The 22278-nt window shown below is 41.3% G+C and overlaps 1 protein-coding gene and 1 non-coding gene across 8 annotated transcripts in view; one reads left to right on the top strand and one right to left on the bottom strand.

Moving 5' to 3' along the window:
* The window catches only part of LOC129839215 (serine/threonine-protein kinase MARK1-like), a 70246-nt gene that overhangs the window by 16010 nt on the left and 31958 nt on the right, over positions 1-22278 (bottom strand). For 4 of the 7 annotated variants that reach the window (XM_055906524.1, XM_055906541.1, XM_055906550.1 and 1 more), the window contains exons 4-7: positions 16392-16415; positions 4788-4836; positions 2878-2943; positions 2420-2490 (exon numbers count right to left, since the gene is read on the bottom strand). In XM_055906524.1, coding sequence (XP_055762499.1) covers positions 2420-2490; positions 2878-2943; positions 4788-4836; positions 16392-16415 — 210 coding nt within the window. The remainder of the gene's footprint in view (positions 1-2419; positions 2491-2877; positions 2944-4787; positions 4837-16391; positions 16416-22278) is intronic. The other 3 variants (XM_055906533.1, XM_055906547.1, XM_055906556.1) reach the window with 1 other exon arrangement.
* trnat-ugu (transfer RNA threonine (anticodon UGU)) lies at positions 1455-1531 on the top strand. The gene has a single exon. It is a non-coding gene; the product is annotated as a tRNA-Thr (tRNA).

Raw genomic sequence — 22278 nt, 5'->3', positions numbered from 1 at the left:
ATTAATACACCTGATTTAACTAATCAACAAATTACCGAGCTAAGCTAACAAATCTCAATGGTAGATTTAGCTGCTACGCTATCGCTCTACTGACGGCTAATGAAGCTCTACAGTTAGTCAGCATTAGCCGCTAAACTATGCTTCAAATTAATTAGTCCCCATTCCCAGCAGAGGTTGGATTGCGTTAGCCTCCTAGCAATAAGGCTAATCAAATCTCTCCTCAGTCCTAGAGATAGGGTACTCTGTTTGAATGCCACATAGATAACTCATCCTTCCTCCCTCGAGGTATGCCAACGCTAATCATCAATTCTGACCAGACTGGATAGGACAACACTAAAATTAAGTGGACACCACACAATTTCCAGGGGCGTATTCATAAAGTATATCCAGCGGCAGCGTAGCCTAGTTGTTAGAGCGTTGGACTAGTAACCGAAAGGTTGCAAGTTCAAATCCCCGACAAGGTACAAATCTGTTGTTTTGCCCCTGAACAAGGCAGTTAACCCACTGTTCCTAGGCCGTCATTGAAAATAAGAATTTGTTCTTAACTGACTTGCCTAGTTAAATAAAAAGGTAAAATAAAATTAGGTCCCCTTTGTCCGTATTATCTCATTATGATCTTAAAAAGCAGATCCTAGATCAGCAGTCCTATTCTGAGACACTTAATATAGGCACTGATCTGTTAGCTAAGGTGACCAGATTTTAGCTGAGTGAAAAATGGATTACCCATATACAGTTTTCTTAATCGTAGCCTATCTTGTAATTTTTTTAAATCACCCAAGTTTGGTAACTATGCTGTTGGAGGCACTTTCTGGTCACGGGCATGGTCGTTTATGCGGTGGTTACAATGTTGGTTATCACTGATAAAATTATTCCCATAAAAGGCCCGTGCCAAAGCCGCAGAAGCAAACGAGCTGGGTACAGTGAAAGACATATTTTTTTACATGAAAATATGATTGGATACAGAGTTTGATTATTTAAATATCTTCAGAGTTGCTTTTTTCTTCGAGGGCTACATTTTTCGGGGACTGTCCCGGAAATTGTGGACGTCTGGTTACCAAAGAAAAGGTATTTAAGTAAGGTTAGATTTTTGCACAATTCCATATTGACCCCTAGGTAGATCTGAAAGGACTGGATAGGTGTCAGCAATATAGTAATAGATTGATCTTGCGCTCAGACTTTTTTGCCATGTTCCTTACATGTATCCAATCGCTTCAGATCTACAAATGTGCCGAGGTGGGTAGTGGATAGGGGCTAGGGGTTGTTTCTGGACAGGGCCATTGACCAACACAAACCTTTTATACTTGGGAGACACTTCATAAAGAATGGTGCTATGCTTAAGGGCTACCACTAGAGTCTAGGGGAAAGGCCTAGGACCCGTTTCTAGACGGGGCCATTGACTAACCTTACATACTTAAGGGGAAATCCTAGCTTCCACTTAAGTCCATTCCACTTATGGTCCCGTGTGGCTCAGTTGGTAGAGCATGGCGCTTGTAACGCCAGGGTTGTGGGTTCAATTCCCACGGGGGGACCAGGATGAATATGTATGAACTTTCCAAGTTGTAAGTCGCTCTGGATAAGAGCGTCTGCTAAATGACTTAAATGTAAATGTAAAATGTAAATGTAAGTCAAATTTTCACTTAGTCACACCAGGATGCTGCGATGCCAAAACACCACCACTAGAGGTCAGTGTGGGTTGACAGACAGAAGTGCACTAGGGGAGTAATGAAGTATTTCTAATGTTCTGTATTTCTGCTTGGTGAATCAGCATGAGGTCTGTTCGCGCTGAGTAACAGATATGGGAATGTCATTGAGCACACATATGCTCGTGCACGCACACACACTTTTCTGAGCTGTAGAATACACACAAACTGTAAGAGCTATGCCCAACGTCGCCTGTAGGTCTCACTGACATGACACACAGCCTAATAGAGAGCCGGCGCCGATGACGTGGATGTCGATTGAGGCAGCCCCCCCGCACCTCTCTGATTCAGAGGGGTTGGGTTAAAAGAGGAAAACGCATTTCAGTTGAACTACTGACTAGGTAGCTCATTTCCCTTTTGCTGTAGAACATGAACATACACACACACGTGCTGTCTGTTCCCAGGAGGTCATTAGCTTATCTATTTATTCTGAGCACGGACCCGTCTCCTGCAGTGCCTGTGTCAGGGAAGGAAGGGGTCCCCCCACCCCACTTTCTCTCCCCTTCTCTCCTTTCCTCCCTCCCCACAGGAGATTGATGACGGAGGATATGGCTGGTGACATTGCTGCACCTCTTCACACAGCGGTTTTTGTTTTCAGCAGTGTGTGCGCGCACACGTGTGTCGCTGTACTCTGTGTGTCAGTGTGTGTTAGCGTACAGGAGTGTCCGTGTGTGTGAGAGAGAGAGTCTGCAGTTGTGTGTGTGTTAGCAGTAACTCACCTGGCGAAACTTGGCCCGAGCCTCCTTTTCCTTCATCCTTCCATGTGCAACTAAGTAGTCAAATACCTCACCTGGATGGGGACACAGAGCGAGATTGTTCCAGCACAACTAACGCACCTGATTGAAGTCATCGGCTAAATTAGAATATTCAATTTGTACCAGAATAATTATAATAATTTGGCATCTTAGCTGGCGTAGAACAAAAGCCTGCACACAATGCGGCTCTCCAAGACCTGGGAGATGTCTACCACTGTGCTAGTACAGTTAGTCTTAAAGGTGCCCGCAAAAGATACGAATGTCTCAAAAGAAAGAGAATGTGTGCTTAATGAACCGGGAAAATATGATTTTGGTCAAAACATATTTTTTATCACTTGCCCAATAAAATACTGTGCATGGAGGGGAAGCATTATAGTGAACAGAGTCCTTTTTTATTCATCCATCGTTTTGTTCATACTCACCACCACTGGCGTACTCCATTATCAAATAAAGTGTCTTCTCAGTCTCAATGACTTCAAACAATTTAACTGGAGAGAAAAGGAGAGAGAAGAGAAATAGTGGATGAGTGAGGATAGCCAATGAGGAGAACACACATCCTGTCAAATACTCTATGTTTTTGGGGAAGAACACTGTTTGCATCCATGAGCTAGCTAGCGTTTTTTTATTTTTTTTTATTGACCAGCACCGTAGGTGCGCAAGACAACTTTATCAGCATCATAGCATTCATATCGATTAATCGTTGTGACATATGAAATATGAGTGAGTGTAATCAATGTGTAATAACTACGTAAAAAAAAAAATATGAACGTTAAATTATTGTGACATACAGTCATATTCAGGTCCTGATTGGGCAGCAAGCTTATTTGACACGCAAAATAGTGTTATTTGACGTGTATCTTTTTTTTTTTTACACGCAAAGACCCAAACAGTGTTCCATAGAAATCCTGGTTGAGAATGAAACGACTTTACAGCACAGCAAGTAAGTGAAAGAAATAGGTTTTGATGATGTTTTACTGGTAATGGGGACATATGTAAATGCCAAACAAAAAATATTTTTTTGTCAGTGTGTGTGTGTAACCTTTATTTAACTAGGCAAGTCAGTTAAGAACAAATTCTCATTTACAATGACAGCCTGGACGACGCTGGGCCAATTGTGCATCGCCCTATGGGACTCCCAGTCACAGCCGGATGTGATACAGCCTAGATATGAACCAGGGACTGTAGTGAAGCCTCTTGCACTGAGATGCAGTGCCTTAGACCGCTGCGTCCATGTGTGTGTGTGTGTTAACTATTTAACTGTACTAGAATGCTTAAAAGGCCGCTAATATTTAAATATCGGTATCATATTTCTTCTGGCAAGGAAAGTATCGGATATCAGTATTGGCCAAAAATGTAATATCGATGCATCACTATTGGAATCATAATCAAAAACAGAAGGACAGTAAATGCCAGTCATGGTTTAAAGAAATTGATCTGTTGGTGAATAATTAGGTTGTAAAAAGTGACTAGGCGAGTCTGGGGTTTTTAAGGGACAATGGTTACCTTCAGATAAATCTCTGCCCTTGCCTTGAAGTGTGTGTGCGTGTGTATTGTGTAATCATTCCCAGGCCCGGAGTCTTAATGACGCCATCGCCCAGCGGTCAGTCCAAATTATGTTTTATGGGAGTAATTCCGACCCCCCCGCTGGGTAGCCGGAATGGACCGGCGCAGAAAAGGAGCATCTCAAAGTCAACCGGAATGGGATCTGGGCGAAAAACTAAATCATACCAATAAGGCTCCCTTTTCCCTATCCGCCACTGCACAGCGACATCCTGGAATGCCGTTTCATCCGGGAATGCCGCTTCGCTTTCCATCAAGTTTTCTTGTTATTAGTTGGCTATTTTTATTTGATGTATCCTTTATCTAGCCTGGCAAGTCCGATTGATAGAGTAAACCGTTTTGCTCTGGACAAGAAGTAGCATAAAAACATGAATAGGAAGACAATACAACATCAAGGGCATACATGTACTTATCCTAGGTCAAGTCTTCGGGTGATATTCCATTTTTCTTTTATAGATAGATAGTGCTGTTCTCAAAACAGTCCATGTCACAGAGAATGGAAAGCGATGGATACAAATGAATTGGACGTTGCACAATAGGAGGGTTTGAAAGAAGTCATGTTAAGTGCTGCTATAAGTATATGTAGTAAGATGGTAGAGTTAGTATTAGGGTTAATACGGTAGCATTAGGAGTAATATGGTAGAGTTAGTATTAGGGTTAATACGGTAGCATTAGGAGTAATATGGATATGTACAATCTCGCTTGACACTGGCATTGCTTTTGAAAATACCTTGCATTGTTAGGATAGAATAGATGTGTTGTTTGGTCTTACCAATATTGGGGTGATTCAAGATCTTCATGATCCTGACTTCACGAAAGAGCTGTGAAAAGAAGAGAGAAAGACAAATGTCAGGTCATCTACAATCATAATCTTCTGCAATCAAAATCACTGTCAGGGATGGTTTGTCATTTCCATCACGGAAATCAAGGAAACAAAATAACCAAGAACAAAATCAGTTTTGAAAGTGAGATAAGAGAATACTTTGTATTCTTGCACACAAGTTGACTTTGTATCTTGACTGGAATGATTGGAGCATATTATTGTCATCTCCCAACGATAATTTGTTGGTACTGTGTGTTCAAGAGCTTCACTGACGTTTAAAAAAGCCCAACACAACAGGGCCACATTCAGATCATCGAGTAGTTGCATCAGTGTTTTTTGGATGACAATGCAGCTGCATTGATTTTATCTGGCCACCCAAGTTTTCTGAGCAAAAAATAAATAAAAGTTTAAAATTAGTTATTATTACTGGAAAATAAAGACAAAAAAAACACCAGTAAATCAGCTCCAAGTGAATTTAATTTTGGAAATATGTTCCAAAGAATTCCCACGCAAAGTAGGCCCCCTGACCATCTGCTCAAGAAAAGATCCGAGTGCGGCTTAGGGTGTACATCACTAACTACACAAGTGGTCTATAGGATACTGTAACAGAGTTTAAATCAAACTTCTGTCTAGGCTCAAGACTTGGATGCTGCATTCTGGGTATTACCATTCAATGAGATTAAACAGCACACCTCTAGACATGTACTACACCAGACAGTCTATACCATTGCTGGGCAGCTGCTGTGAAACACCTAATTATAGATCCTCTGGACTGCCCCTTTAATTCCAACAGTAACAGAACAATAGTTGAATGTTATCAAACAAGTCCACATACACATTTTCCAGAGGAGTAACTAGAATACTTGCTTTAAAGAGAGCTGGCGATATGATTGACATGCCTGCTGAAGTGTAGTAGAACATATTAGCATGTTCATCTTTGACTGCTCATGTGTGCAGCGAATTTGTCACCGCTTCAGAGACTAATGGCTGCCAGGCTTTGTATCTGAGTGTGTGTGTGTGTGTGTGAATTAATAGTGTGCGTGCGCTTACTGTGTGTGTTTGACAGACCATAATGGCTAATAGGGATCCGCGCGGCAACAGTCTCTGTGGCGCACCGTTACCCGGATGATTAGGCAGCTTCCGTGACAGGGCGCTGTAACATGTGTTGGCTGTCTGTCCTCTCCTCCCCACTCCCTCCTCTCCCAGATGGTAAACGATGACCAGCACCGGAAAAAATCCATTCAACCTGCCACCCGCCCACATTGTCTGTAGTGGTCACGATAGCAGCATTTTACTAACAATATGACACCAGGTCAAGTATCACGATACCACGGTGGGGAAAAACCTGAGTGGCCTACCGTCCTGTTTGCCCCGTCCTGACACTTGTTCATGTTCTCTAAATGTTATGCACGTGTTCCACGAAAATCCTGTCACCGATATTCACACTTCTACTCAATACAACACATTTTGAATTTAACATCACACTGTATAATAGAACACTGCATAGAATCGCTAATTTGCTCATATTTTTTATTTTTTTATTTAACCTTTATTTACCTAGGCTAGTCAGTTAAGAACAAATTCTTATTTACAATGACGGCCTACCCCGGCCAAACCCTCCCCTAACGACACAGGGCCAAATGTGCGCCGTCCTATGGGACTCCCGATCACGGTCGGTTGTGATACAGCCTGGGATCGAACCAGGGTCTATAGTGACGCCTCTGCGATGCGATGCCACTGCGATGCAGTGCCAGAGACCGCAGCTCCACTCGGGAGCCTCCGAGTGGCCTGCCTGTGATTTGGCTGGAAGGAATATACATTGATAATGATCTGCATTTCATTGTGGCAGTAAGAGGAAAACGCTGCATTCAACTTTTACTCTTCAGTTAACAAAAGACACTCAAACACTCACATACTGTAACGGCTTTCCTCCAGGGATCGAACCAAAATGTTCAGGGATCGAACCAAAATGCAGCGGAGTTTATAGACATGATTTATTAAAGAAAAAAAACACGAACTCGACTAATACACTAACAAAACAAATAAACGGTGTAGACAGACCTAAACGACGGACTCACATAACACACGAGAACGCACGAACAGGGAAAAAAGCCTACACATAAAAAACACTGAACAAACAAACCGAAACCAGTCCCGTGTGGCGTAACGACATACACAAACACAGGAGACAATCACCCACAACGAACACTGTGAAAACACCTACCTAAATATGACTCTTAATTAGAGGAACACCAAACACCTGCCTCTAATTAAGAGCCATACCAGGCAACCCATAAACCAACATAGAAACAGAAAACATAGAATGCCCACCCAACCTCACGTCCTGACCAACTAACACATATAACAAACTAACAGAAATAGGTCAGGAACGTGACACATACACTCTGCTCCCAACTTTAAAAACAGCCCACGACATGGTTTGTGAAATGATATCAAATGTGTGCGAAATCACACAGAAAGAAAAAAAAGATAGCTCCGGTAATATGAGCAATTTCTTTAACCGTTTGAGCTCGAGACATTTTCTTTGCTGTAAAGCTGCAAGCATGATCGTTGCGAAACCGTTTTTTCCCCTCTCTGGCACCGCTGCGTTGCATGACAGAAAACTTGCAACGCCTATCAGACTGGCCTGTTCTCTTGGTTATTCCAGGGATGTAATTATTAACACAAGAGGTCGACCGATTAATCGGAATGGCAGAATAATTAGGGCAGATTTCAAGTTTTCATAACAATCGGAAATCGGTATTTCTGGACACCGATTTGGCAGAGTTTATTTTATTTAAAAAAATACACCTTTATTTAACTAGGCAAGTCAGTTAAGAACATGTTCTTATTTTCAATGACGGCGGGTTAACTGCCTTGTTCAGGGGCAGAACGACAGATGTTTTACCTTGTCAGCTCGGGGATTCATTCTTGCAACCTTACAGTTAACTAGTCCAATGCTCTAACCACCTGCCTCTCATTGCACTCCACGAGGAGCCTGCCTGTTTCGCGAATGCAGTAAGAAGCCACGGTAAGTTGCTAGCTAGCATTAAAACTTATCTTATAAAAAACAATCAATCAAAATCACTAGTTATACTAGTAATATCATCAACCATGTGTAGTTAACCTGCGTTGCATATAATCGATGCGGTGCGCATTCACGAAAAAAGGACTGTCGTTTCTCCAACAAGGACCTAACCATAAACATCAATGCCTTTCTTAAAATTGTGTCACTTCTCTTGCGTTCATTGCACGCAGTCAGGGTATATGCGATAAAACGTTTTGTTTTCAAAATTATAGTTTCCGGATTCGACCATATTAATGACCAAAGGCTCGTATTTCTGTGTGTTATTATGTTATAATTAAGTCTATGATTTGATAGAGCAGTCTGAGCGATTGTAGGCAGCCATTTTAAAAAGCATAGAGAAAAGACTTTTGAACTTATTCATTGATGAAAATACCGGTCGGTGGAAATACATATGACTGGTCATGCTTATTTGTCTATAGCTTAATTTGCAGTACCTGTCAAAAGTTTGGTCACAAGGGTTTTTCAATATTTTAGTAGTATAATAATGAAGACATCAAAACTATGAAATAAGACTTATGGAATCATGTAGTAAACAAATCAAAATATATTTTATAGTTGAGATTTTTCAAAGTAGCCACTCTGATGACAGCTTTGCACACTTTTGGCATTTTCTCTACCAGCTTCATGAGGTAGTCACCTGGAATGCATTTCAATTAACAGTTGTGCCTTGTTAAAAGTTAATTTGTGGAAATTCTTCAGTTGTGTTGTGACAAGGTAGAGGTGATATATAGAAGATAGCCGTATTTGGTAAAAGACCAAGTCCATATTATGGCAAGAACAGCTCAAATAAGCAAAGAGAAATGACAGTCCATCCTTACTTTCAGACATGAAGGCCAGTCAATACGGAAAATATCAAGAACCATCAAGCGCTATGATGAAACTGGCACTCATGAGGACCGCCAGAGTTACCTCTGCTGCAGAGGATAAGTTCATTAGTTAACTGCACCTCAGATTGGAGCCCAAATAAATGCTTCACAGAGTTCAAGTATCCAACACATCTCAACATCAACTGTTCAGAGGAGACTGCGTGAATCAGGCCTTCATGGTCAAATTGCTGCAAAGAAATTATTAAAAGGACACCAATAAGAAGAAGATACATGCTTGGGCCAAGAAACACGAGCAATGGATATTGGACTGGTGGAAATCTGTCCTTTCGGTTCCAACAGCCATGTCTTTGTGAGACGCAGAGTAGGTGAACAGATGATCTCCGCACATGTTTTCCCACCGTGAAGCATGGAGGTGGTGGTGTGGGGGTGCTTCGGCTGGTGACACTGTCAGTGATTTATTTAGAATTCAAGGCACACTTAACCAGCATGGCTACCACAGCATTCTGCAGCAATTCGCCATTTCATCTGGTTTGCGCTTAGTGGGACTATCATTTATTTTTCAACAGGAGAATGACCCAACACACCTCCAGGCTGTGTAAGGGCTATTAGAACAATGACAGAGATGGAGTGCTGCATCAGATGACCTGGCCTCCACAATCACCTGACCTTAACCCAATTGAGATGGTTTGGGATGAGTTGGACCGCAGAGCGGAAGACAAGCAGCCAACAATTTCTCAACATATATGGGAACTCCTTCAAGACTGTTGGAAAAGCATTCCTCATGAAGCTGGTTAAGAGAATGCCAAGAGTGTGCAAAGCTGTCATCAAGGCAAAGTGTGGCTACTTTGAAGAATCTAAAATATATTTTACACTTTCTTCATTACAACATGATTCCATATGTGTAATTTCATAGTTTTGATGTCTTCACTATTATTCTACAATATTGAAAATAGTAAAAATAAAGAAAAACCCTTAAAACAAGTAGGTGTGTCCAAAAATGTGACTGGCACTGAAATTAAATTGAATTAAAATTAGACTACAGTATTCCTTATGTATCTGATTTATCACAGGCGTACAACATACAGATACAGATCCTATGAGTGGAAAATATGTCAGACAGCGCAAGAGCTGCTGCAGCAGCATCAAATCGCAGGCAGGCCTCATCAGCGCGTCACACGCCCCTTTGCAATGAGCTGGAGGCAGTAGACCATGCATTTTGAAAACAAGCAACAACAAACAGTTGTTTGAAACCTGAACGTTTTAATACATACGAGGCATGTCTTACCTTGCTTCAAAAGAATCTGAATCGATTTCCTCTCGTTCTAAATTTCTAACGGATATTTGAATCTCTGTCACATGAAACTGCTCGCGGTGGCCTTTTGACAATGGTGTTTTCCCGCTAATTGCCCCATGGAAGAAACATTCGCATGTAGCCTGCTGCCTTGTGCACAGTGCTGCGCTTATAATGTGAAGAAATAGTTGATCAACATTTTAAGATAAACGTTCAGATCCGTTGCGTCAGATGCATTGTGTTTTCTGTATGTATCCTAGGCCTACTGGTTGTATGAATTTGGGATCCATCTTCCCACAACTGTCTGTTTGGAACAGGCTATTTCTTTCTCGACGAGCTGAACAATAGAATAGGTCAACGGTTCTACTACAGGGGATAGTAGATCGACACAGGCAAGTGATTTTGCTGTTTGTTACTCGTTGGCCGAGGGAAAGTTATTTGAACATCTTCAAAGTGCACATCAGAATTCGGTAAGAGAGACTGCACATCGTTGCATCTTCGATTTGCATGTTCTGTTAATATGAATTACCATAACCTAAATGTGATTCCGGTCATTCTGAGAACCGTGGGTGGAAGCCCTAATCAGGTTACGCACAAAAAGCATACGGGTTCGTCAGATCTCTAAAATATCTGGTACATGCCAGTCAAATGTCCCGCGCCACATTTGCCTAACAGAAACCCTGGCATGAAAGTAAAGTGGACATTATTGGGCTGGCGCATACAAGTGACTAGTTGCTGTTTCTTAAAAAATGTAACCAAAATTATAAACGTAACTGATTAATAAACATTTTATAAACAGGCGCCACCGGTTTCTTCAGATCAGTAGGCCCAAAAAGATTAGTAGTATCATATGAAACGGTACTACAGTATTCTAAAATGTTGCTATCATAAGTATCATGACGTTTTGGTTCCGTGATATTATCGTGGTACCGGTATACCGTACAACACTAATATATGTGTCCCAAATGGCACCCTATTGCCTGTATTGCCTGTATAATGCACTACTTTTGACTAGGACCCAAATAGTGCGATGGGCCCTGGTCAAAGTAGTGCAGTATATGGGGAATTGGGTGCCACTTGGGAGGCAGCCATCATCCTCTGACTGAACCAGCGGGGAATCCCCTCTCAAGGTCTTTCAAGGTGAGGGGAACATTAAACATACATAGAAAAAAATGGTTCTCCTGTTCAGTGCATATGCACACAAACGCTTACCAGAATGCATTAAACAGGTATGGAAATCAACTGAGTAAGTAGACAAGCTTGTACTAAATGTTGCCTTTTGGATGCATTAACATAGTATTGCGGGGTATGGTGATGCTATTGCCCAAAAAATGCAAATATAACGCTCTACAATTGATGCTATACGGTTTACACACTCATCTTATCAGTGTGTCTGGTGAGAGAATCCCCTCCCCTGAAACAAAGGGAAAACCAAACCATGACCCTATGAGTCATTATCACAATGAATAGATATCGAATTCATTCTTATTTGTTTCGGCGCAAATGTTTCAAATGCCTGTATCGCAAGAATCGAGTTCCTATTATGCTTTTTCATTTTTATGAGCGTTTGTCTTTTCGGTCTCGTCTCCTTCGCTCCTTCTGTGCGGTGTGTATTGTGCACCTTCCCACTCGCCCGCAGACCCCAAGCCACTCCCCCTGCCACTCACAACAACAAAGATGACAGATCACTTCTTCCTCTCTGGCAAACAGCTTCAACTCTCTATTTGCAATTGAAGGTTTGGTCCAACAGTACCGGTCACAAGGACTCCGAAACACAATAAGACAGTTTACTGTAATAGAGAAAACCTTTCTAACGATACAATTTGTATGTCTCAACTCCTCAAGAAGCGTAGAGCAAAACCTACTCAAACAGGAGTATCATTGAACATTGATTCTGAATGCTAGGTTTGTCACTCGCGGGATTGTGGTACCACTTACCGCTAGCAGCTTTTGTCACACACTGTTATACTAGCCGTCTAGTCTACGTTTTATAAAATGAGCATAAAAAAAAACTATTATCTAAGGAATTGGCAACTTGTTCTCATTCTGAGAATGAAGGTAGGCCACTTGATTTCAACATCTGAACAGTGGACAGGCTAGCAAGCTGTTCAAACAGTTGGGAGACAGACAGGTGTGGTCATAACAATTCAACTGTTCTGCCTTGTTACCTAGCAAATAGAACCAAGTTGGCTATACTTTAAATATAAAAGATTAGCTGGCTACCAACTAGCACGTGAACTTCTGCTTGTGAGATTGTTTATACGAGACCTGTGTTTTCTATAAGGCCCGCTACAAGGAGTTGGTAATTATTAGTGAATGTGCATTATGCATGGTTCTGGTTAAATTTGTAACAAAAAGGGGATTTTCATTGGACAGACTTAAAAGCCAGATCAGTGATTGCAAAAAAGCAGGTTAAAATGATTTTGATAAAATAATTACATTAGTAGGTCTTATGGTTGTGGAAGGCATATATTTTGCCCAGGTATAATTTCACAAGCCCTGAATTCATTAGATTATTGCTGACTGTTTGAAATGCAGTGTATTTTACCTTTATTGTACAACAAAGCTTATTTAGCAAAAACATTAATACCGAGATGTACTGTATATCGTGAATTGCCCATGAGTCTGTAATAATCGAGATACAATTTTTAGGCCATAATCACACAGCCCTGATAGAAGGTGCTTCATCTTCACTCATTTCTATGAGGAAAATGTTTTGGGGTAAAGATGACTCTAGGTACAGATCTAGGAACAGCTTCCCCTCCTCCAATCCTAACCTTAAAATGAATCATTACCGGGGTTAATGCAATACTGACCCAAGATCAGCATCTAGGGTCAACTTAACCCTACATCAGGGAAAACACTGTACACAGGTGCACTATTAGAATGAGGCGTCAGTGTGCAGAAGCGTGAAGCTGTAATGGGCAGGAACAGTGGTTGTATTTTTAGATCAAGGGCTATAAATAAGCGCCGCACTTGGATACGGGAGAGCCTTGTAGCCACGGGATTCAACTCGAATCATATTCATGACATCGCGGCTCGTGATAGGCTCCTTGAAAAGCGAGGCTGGGTGGGAGCAACGAGCATCTGTGAGTAATGTATTGTGTGTATTTTTAACCGTGTGAATGTGTACATTCAATATGTAAACTCCATGCATGCGTATTTGAGCATTGGGGTATTTCTGCCCAGTACACTCAAACCAGTCTACCACTCACAAACCACCCTCTTTGAAATGCACATAGAAAAATATGAGGAGAGGGGCAGACTAAAAAGCACACACCGAATTTGAGCATTATCTTTGGTTTTTATTAATGATGTGTGTCATTCACTGTCTCGGACGACATATGCGTCTTGCTCTTAAGAGTACCTAGAGAGAGTTCCCCATACATCACAGCAACGTCAGCCCTTTCACACAAGCATGCAATCACACATACATTTCTCAATGAACTACAGAGAAACCACACAGCCATCCCCTGTTTATCTAGTCCTCTACTCCCATGACCCTTTGTGTCCAAGGGCCCCCCTTAGGGTGGCCTCTTGATGCCTGACTGGCTGATGCGGAGTGACAGACACGTGGGCCAGCCTCGCCTGCCTCCCATGACGCAAGTAGCACAGGAGTCTAGTCTTATCCACTGCAGAGAGCTGGGTTGCGTTCAGCAGGCACCACTGCATGAAAGCGTTCTCAAAACGGGAAATTAAAACTGTGTTTTATTATCAGTAAATTTTTGGTTAGTACTGCCTTGGTCGGTACTACCAACCCTCAAAAATCTGGTTTCATGCCCACTGTGCTTGTACCTGTGTTAGGACAAACCAAGAGCCTACTTTAAACCAATCTAATTAACCTAAATGAAAGCTGCAATGTGTAACTTTTTAGGCGACCTGACCAAATTCACATAGAAATGTGAGTTATAGGTCTGTCACTCATTGAAAGCAAGTCTAAGAAGCGGGTTCTATCTGAGCAATTTCTATGCTTCCCTTTTTAACGTTTAGTTTTTGCGTCTTACTTTATTTTTTACTCCAGCTCAAAATACAATATTTTCGGTTATGGGAAATATATTTCACAGCGATTTAGATGGTACAATTATTCTCTACACTGCTTGTTTTGTCACAAACTGAAATTAGAGTGAAATTAAGAATTTTTGGAACCAGGTAATGGTGGAGCGATTTCTGCATATTGCTCCTTTAACCACATGTGCCTTCCCACCAGAGACTAGATTCAATTCCTGCATATTCTATTCCTGCTATGTCTCCTCCTCCCATTATCTCTCCCTCTGTTTCTAAACTATCTGTAATAAAGCATGAAAAAATACAAATGGGAGTGGAATTACACTCTAAAAAGAAAAGAAAAAAAAGACCCTTATAGGACAGTGGTCACCAACCTTTTCTGAGTCAAGATCACTGAGCCAAAATGCATGCAGAGATCTACCGCTCTGATTTTTTATTAGCATGACTTAAAAAATGTAAGCCTATGCAACATTAACCAATTAAAAACAGTGCTATAGCAATGAGGTTTGTGCAGTAAGCTATAGGCCTAATACATTATCACAGCATACTGGCTTTGCTTGAATTTACCTGCCAATATATTGTTCGGAACATTTTTTTAAATTATATTTCAAAATTTGAGTAAGGCTATATGATCACACCGGTAATAGATACGTTGTTGTATTACTTGTGAGGCACAGCTGAGTGAGCATACGTTTAAATAATACGCTTTTTATTTTACTGGGCTGATGGTGCCTGCATCTGATGGTCAGTCTCAGCAGAGGGAGAGAGCAGCAGACTGAGTGTCCGTCTCTCAACATCCGGCCGCTCGCCCTTTCCTCCACTGACACTGACCAAAAAGGGACACCGTCTTCCAGCTGATGGCGAAACTCGAGTCGCACCGCATTATTTCTGCCTCCTGCACAAATTCATGTTGTTACTCCTATGAACAGAGAAAGTGAAATATTCCTTGATATTAAAAGACTCAAGCCGCTAATAATAACAACAACGCAAACCTATAGATACATTTCCCTACTCATTCATTACTGCTGCACTGCTTGTTGTAGCGCTCAGTGGAAATAGGAAGAACGCGCATTTTATGGGTTATAAAAAAAGTGTTGAATACAAAGTGTTGACATTGCCGAGTAAGAACTTAAACATGAACTCATAAAAACAGCAGCTCTTTGCTGTAATCGTTGACAGTCTCTCTCTAGTCATGGTTTTAAAATCTCACAGTATCAATTTTGCCGTAGCTTTCTTTTATGCCTGCAGACTCGGTCATCTGAGCAATCTGATTGGCCAGCGAAGGCATAGTGCACTTGATTTCCTCTCCAGGCCCACCGGGAAGGCAGAGTTTGTACCTTCAGACACATGAAATGGCAACGGTTTGCCTACCCGGCGCGCAGGGCAGCTGAATTGGCAGCACCTACCACCACCAGCCGAGACTAATACAATTTTAAAAAAAATAGGAAAACAAGGCTTTATCGTTGTTTTTTTACAAAAATGTTTGGCGATCGACTAGAAATGCCTTGGAGATCGACAAGTCGATCGACCGGTTGGTGACTACTGTTTATAGGACAAGCAGTGCTACTGCACTATGACTGGCATGTTGTCCAGACAAAGCTTAGACCAGTGTGTTCCATAAGTGTCAGCTGCCAGCCAAATAGCTGACCACTAACACCTTATGTTACTGGGGTGTTAAAGTCGCCACCAAATTTGATTTTGTAGGGCAAGAGTTTTGTGGTGGGGCATGCCACCGCGCCCCCTAGCTTGCTCCTTCTATTCCAGTATCATACACCTATTGGTGCCCAGCCCACATGGCCTTTAATAACACACGTATCTATTTAATGAAGTAATATGTGCACAAAACTAAATTACAATTAGTAATTTACACACATAGTAAGAACACCTGCCATTTTGGTCACATTATACAAACACATTTCCCATTCTCCCCCTTTCGAAAATACATTTAGCGATATCAAATACAGCTACTTTTTCCCATTACGCTGGCTACTCCAGATTTCCGGGAACACACAAGCTGTTTTTAAATGGTGTTGAAAAAGATAATGAAACAGTATCACAGAAGAAGCAGTACAAATGGGTGGGTGGGTGGGGTGGGAGGGGTGGGGGGGAATCAGCCACATGGGAAATAGTGAGGACATCCACAAAGTGACGTGCACAGTGCTTTCACAGTGAAAAGTGTACGAACTTCAAAAACATGGCGAACATATACACGCGCCCACACAAACCTGTGTGATACACGTGAAGACAACATACATAAAAGAGTAAACGCTACAATGAAAGTGTCGCAGACACGCACAGACAACAACGTGTGGAAAAGTCCGGGAAGCGGAAAGGTCACCTACCTGCTTAGAATGCAAGATGCGAAACTAAAGAAGAGATGGAAAGAGAGGGAGAGAGAGAGAGAAAGGCAAAAGGCTAAATGATGGAGCAGCACGAAGCAGGAGAGGGGTGGGGGCTCTTTCTCGCCACACCCATCACCACCGGCCCCAACAAAAATCTCCCCCAACAATACAGAGTGACAGATCAATTGATCACATTTGGATTCTGTCCTGTCCCTTTGTTCTCCTCACGAGCACTGTCGCGCTCCAAAATGTCAGGCCTGACAGAGTCCCTGACAGAGTCCAGGCCTGACACGGCAGATAGGCCAGATGGGTACCAGCCCAGGGAACATGCAGTGTTTACTAGTTTTGTATTATTAGTACTCATAGTAGTCCAACTAACATCATTATCCAGCTAAGGAGCGACACCCGACTGGAGGAGGAGACTGCGTCTGCAATGGATGACAGGAAGCTCTGGAAGACAGACTTTTCATCCCGTCGACCCCAGCAGATCAGATGATGATGATTCGAGTTTATTTTGATCTTTAACTAGGCAAGTCAGTGAAGAACAAATTCTTATTTACAATCACGGCCTACCAAAAAGGCAAAAAAGGCCTCTTGCCTTTTCGTAGTACAGTTACAGTAGTTTTAGAATGAAAGGCTTTATATGAGAATGATATACAGCTAGCTGTTCAAGTACTACCATGGTAACCGCAGAGTAGAAGTGGCCTTATAGCTCAGACTGATGTATTATCATGGAACACGCTTGAGTACACCAATTGAAGATGGACAAGCCAATTAAAGCAAATGATACAGCAAATCAACCTTAAACTGAGAGGAAACAAACTAAGACAAATGAAGCAGCCTTACTAATTAATAATGGGTAGGAATGTATGGAATGGGAGATGTTTTACATTACGGCGGCCTTATACTACTACAGTTATGCTTAGGAAATAGTCGACGTAACCACTGGGACCAGAAAGTGGCATGGGCATTTCTAACACACCAGACAGTTTTTCTCCCTCGAGGCCCCCCATTGTCAGACAATTAATGACCATTCTGCGCAAAACCCGCCCACTGGGCTACAGATGGACCAACCCATGCTCAATTGCCAGTCCGTTTCTGTACCAAATCAAATTGGAGGACGTAAACGACAAGTAACGTCGAATAGTATCCACTGAACAACCAGAGAACTATTTGGGTAATTCAACTGTAGTTAGTCTGTCGCTGACTACGGAGTTGTGGACTGCTACCATGTTATTAAGCACCATCAAATTAGAAATATGTACATTTTCTCATTTGAAATTAACACTACCCTGACTTCATTCTGTTATAATTTTTTCAATAGGCTCCTCACAAAACACACCCATTTGACTACCCAACAAATTCTATTCAGAGTTCCTTAAGGATGCTCCTTTCTCCTCACTCTTAATATGCAATTTGTAATGCATTCCTGTGCATTGAGCTGAGCAACAGACATGGCGAAATCTAGGGGATATTTTTAGCAATCCACCACGATGCCACAACAACATTCCGAGCTGACTTTGACAAGTGTACAACTTCCGGCGAGGGTGGAATTCGTTGACAGTGTTCTGGATATATGTGTCTGTGGGTCCATCTTTCCGACTCGCTCTTGGTTCCCGCTGAACCGCTTTCTCAGGCGCTCATACACACACACACACGCACTCTGATTTACCCCACATCATTAAAAACTCTGTTCAGTGCAGCAGCCGGGCTGCACATTTTAAAACAAACCACACACACACACGTGACAATGACGCACACGGTGAAAAATGTCCGTTAAGCTAGGCTTGTTAATTGCTTCCAGAAGTTACAACCATTGACACAGATGAGCCCTCTTTTGCATTATGGCAAAGGTACAAAGATGAGCCCTCTTCCTACATCTATGGGCCATGTCATGTCATATCCATGTCATATCAGCAAGCCATGACACCCACCATCTCAGATTGCTCTGAAATCATTTCTGTAGTTATTTTATTTCACCAGGCAAGTCAGTTAAGAACAAATTCTTATTTACAATGACGGCCTACCCCGGCCAAACCTGGACGACGGTGGGCCAATTGTGCCCCGCCCTATGTGACTCCCAATCATGGCTGGATGTGATACAGCCTGGATTCGAACCAGGGACTGTAGTGACGCCTCTTGCACTGAGATGCAGTGCCTTAAGACCGCTGCGACACTCGGGACCCCAGTTAGAAACAGATAAGATTAGCATTCCTGCAAACATTATTTTGTTGAAATATAAATTTGATCTGAGAAATTAAGCTAATTGATTGCACCCTTATTGGCCCTTTTATTTTACAGGATTCATATAAATAGAATACCTAACATCCGATTTGTACCAAACTTTTTCCTAACAATGAGTAAGACATGAGGAATCCAAAGAAATAGTCAAAAACCGTCCACAGACCCCACGCCAATCCCACCCATATAACGAGTATACAGCATCAGTTCTCCATGTCTGACTAGTAATATGGAGTTGCGGCTCGGAGTATTGTAATGTATTCTCAGTGAATTTGGTGAATTTTTCTTCAGAGAAATTAGTAATTGAAATTGTTTGGTTTATTGCCCATCCTACATCCTGATATTACCAGGTTCTGACCCCTGAATTTGCATTAGCCTTCATGTGACTGGTGCGTTCCAACTATGGGAACTATATCATAACCGACCTGATATGACCGTGGCGGTCGGTGCCGTTTAAGATTAGGGAGCACATTCTTTTTTTTTTTTATGAGCATGGCCATATTTCTACTACAACATATTGGATGACTAACTCATATTCCATTCACCCAGCTCAATGTAAAGTTTAGGTTTAGGCTACTACATGATACTCGAATTTGCCCTTTATCCATGAGTTTGCTACAACCTAGCCAACAAATTAAAAAGTTTATAAAGTAAGTGCACAGGTCAAGATACAAAATCGGGGTAATCAAGGTGACAGACAGTGACACATTCAATACCACCTTGCACACTCATCTGCATCTAGCTGATCTGGGGTAATCATTCGTCCAAACAGTTGTAACTAAAATGATTGGATAAGTTCAGGTAGGTCCCTACCCGTTTGCTTTCGTTTAAAAAAAACGTTTTGCAACAGAATCGGCAGAATTAATAGAGTTCACATTCATACCAGCCACAAACAGCATCATCCCTTTACTCATTGTACAATTCTTTCTCGCATCTACATGTTCTCCTCCTTTCACCTTTTTCCTTCGCTTGTGGACTTCAGTGCACAACACATCCAATTGTGACCAGATTCAAAACCCTCTCAAAAGCCAAACTTTCATACCATAAATCGCTACACAGCCTACATCGTTATCACCATTGTAACGTTATACCATTAAATCAACAAACCAGAACTAACGCGTGCTGTACGGTATACAGAAACTACTTTTCCGATATTGGAACATCAAAAATGGTTCTGTTAAATGTCTCACGGATCAAGTCTGTCTATCAGCGCAGTTGATGTCCCCCTTATAGCCTGAGCGCACCGTGCCTGCTCCACTTAGCCTGCACTGGGAGTCTGGGCTGCAAATAAGTTAACACACATGAATAATGTGACACAGCATTTAGGAATGTTGAAACTGGTCATTACTGTTCGCAAAACAATGTCCATAAAGGCTAGAACACTTTACAATGCAAGAAGATACCAGTAGCTTCCAGCTTTGTAGTCTAACTTTACTTGCTAACTTACAGCTAAAGCAAACATTAATTCACTACCCTAGTACTTTGTGATACGCAAAATATGCAGAATTCTGTGACTTTGGCTAATATGCTTATTTTTTTGCCGCGCTATCAAGTATCGTTATGGTATCGAGTATCGTGATAATAAACCTTGTGTGGGTATCGAAATCAAATTCTGTGATCGTGACAACACTAATCTAATCCATGTGTACAATCACGCGGTAACGTTAGTGTACAGCAAGCAGATTAGCAGTTACACTGGTGGGCCCCGGTGGCAATAAATTAACAACCGAAAGCTTACCTTGACTTGGAAGAGTTGCAGTGTTGGATAGCCTTAGCCAGCTAGCTAACATACATAGCATTCCTCTGAGTCAGGCTATTGAGTAGGCTAAATTAGCTGCATTAGCTAAGTAAAAGGTAAACCTAGAAACAAATGCTAATTCTCTCCCTCCTTGCTGCTGCTTCTCCTTAATAAAAAGAGAGATGTATTTATTGATAATTGTTCAACTATTGTATTTCTCTCTGTTTGAGTCAACCATGAACCACACTATATGCACTGCAGTGCTAGCTTGCTGTAGCTTATGCTTTCAGAACTCGATTCATTCTCTGCAGCATTTTCACATTTGGATGAAAAGCATACCCAAATTCAACTGCCAGTTACTCATCCCCAGGAGATAAGATATGCATATTATTAGTAGATTTGGAAAGAAAACACTCAGAAGTTTCTAAAACTGTTTGAATCATGTCTGTGAGTATTACATAACTTATTTAGCAGGCAAAACCCCGACGACAAACCATTCAGAATGTTTTTTTTTTTTTGAGGTCATTGTCTTTTCAATGAGTTTTCATTGGGAAACCAGATTTCTAAGCAAATTGTTTGCAGTTCCTACGGCTTCCACTAGATGTCAACAGTCATGAGAAATAGGTTGAGGTTATTCCTTTGTGTAATGAAGAAATACGGCCATCTTGAAGTCGAGGCACTCCAGGTGTCCTGTACATGCGCTTCAATCAAACAGAAGGCATGCAACATTTCGTTTTAGTCCTGTATTGAACACAGATCATCCCGTCTTCAATTTTATCGATTATTAATGTTAAAAAATACCTAAAGTTATATTACAAAAGTAGTTAGAATTTTTTGGGCAAAGTTTACAGGTAACCTTTGATATATTTTGTCTTCATGTTTGAGCAAGTTGGAACCGGTGTTTTTCTGGATCAAACGTGCCAAATAAATGGACATTTTGGATATATATCGAACAAAAGGATCATTTGTGATGTTTATGGGACATATTGGAGTGCCAACAACAGAAGCTCGTCAAAGGTAAGGCATGAATTATATTTATATTTCTGCGTTTTGTGTCGCGCCTGCTGGGTTGAAATGTTTTCTCTCTTTTGTTTACTATGGTGCTATGCTCAGATAATAGCATTGTATGCTTTCGCTGAAAAGTCTATTTGAATTCTGACATGTTGGCTGGATTCACAACGAGTGTAGCTTTAATTTGGTATCTTTCATGTGTGATTTAATGAAAGTTTGATTTTATAGTAATTTTCATAGTAAATAATTTTCATTTGGGGCTCTGCATTTTCTCAGGCTTTTTGCCAAGTGATACAGTAGCGTCTTGCCTAAACTCAGATTTTTGGATATAAATATGAACTTTACCGAACAAAAAATACATGTATTGTGTAACATGAAGTCCTATGAGTGTCATCTGATGAAGATTATCAAAGGTTAGTGATTCATTTTATCTCTATTTCTGCTTTTTGTTAATGCTCTCTTTAGCTGGAAAAATGGCTGTCTTTTTCTGTGACTTGGCTCATACCTAACATAATCGTTTGGTGTGCTTTCGTCGTAAAACCTTTTTGAAATTGGACACTTTGGCTGGATTTACAACAATTGTAGCTTTAAAATGGTGTAAAATACTCGTATGCTTGAGGAATTTAAATTATGGGATTTATGTTGTTTTGAGTTTGGCGCCTTGCAGTTTCACTGGATGTTGAAGGGGTGGGACACTACCGTCCCACATACCCTAGAGAGGTTAAAGCTATGTTAGTGACTTTTGTGTTTATGTTGAAAATGCTATTAAAACATTCTGATGTAGATAATTGTGTTTCCATACCTTACAAATCAAAGCAGAGTTTGCCTGTAACTCAATGCAATGCTTTTTAAATGGAAAAATTGTTCTTTAAGGCCAAATTTAATCACGATTAACTA

The sequence above is a fragment of the Salvelinus fontinalis genome, chromosome 3 (assembly GCF_029448725.1).
Source record: "Salvelinus fontinalis isolate EN_2023a chromosome 3, ASM2944872v1, whole genome shotgun sequence".
In the NCBI taxonomy this organism is placed as follows: Eukaryota; Metazoa; Chordata; class Actinopteri; order Salmoniformes; family Salmonidae; genus Salvelinus; species Salvelinus fontinalis.
Note: the sequence above shows the minus strand (reverse complement) of the source record. Positions and strands in the feature narration are given on the sequence as shown.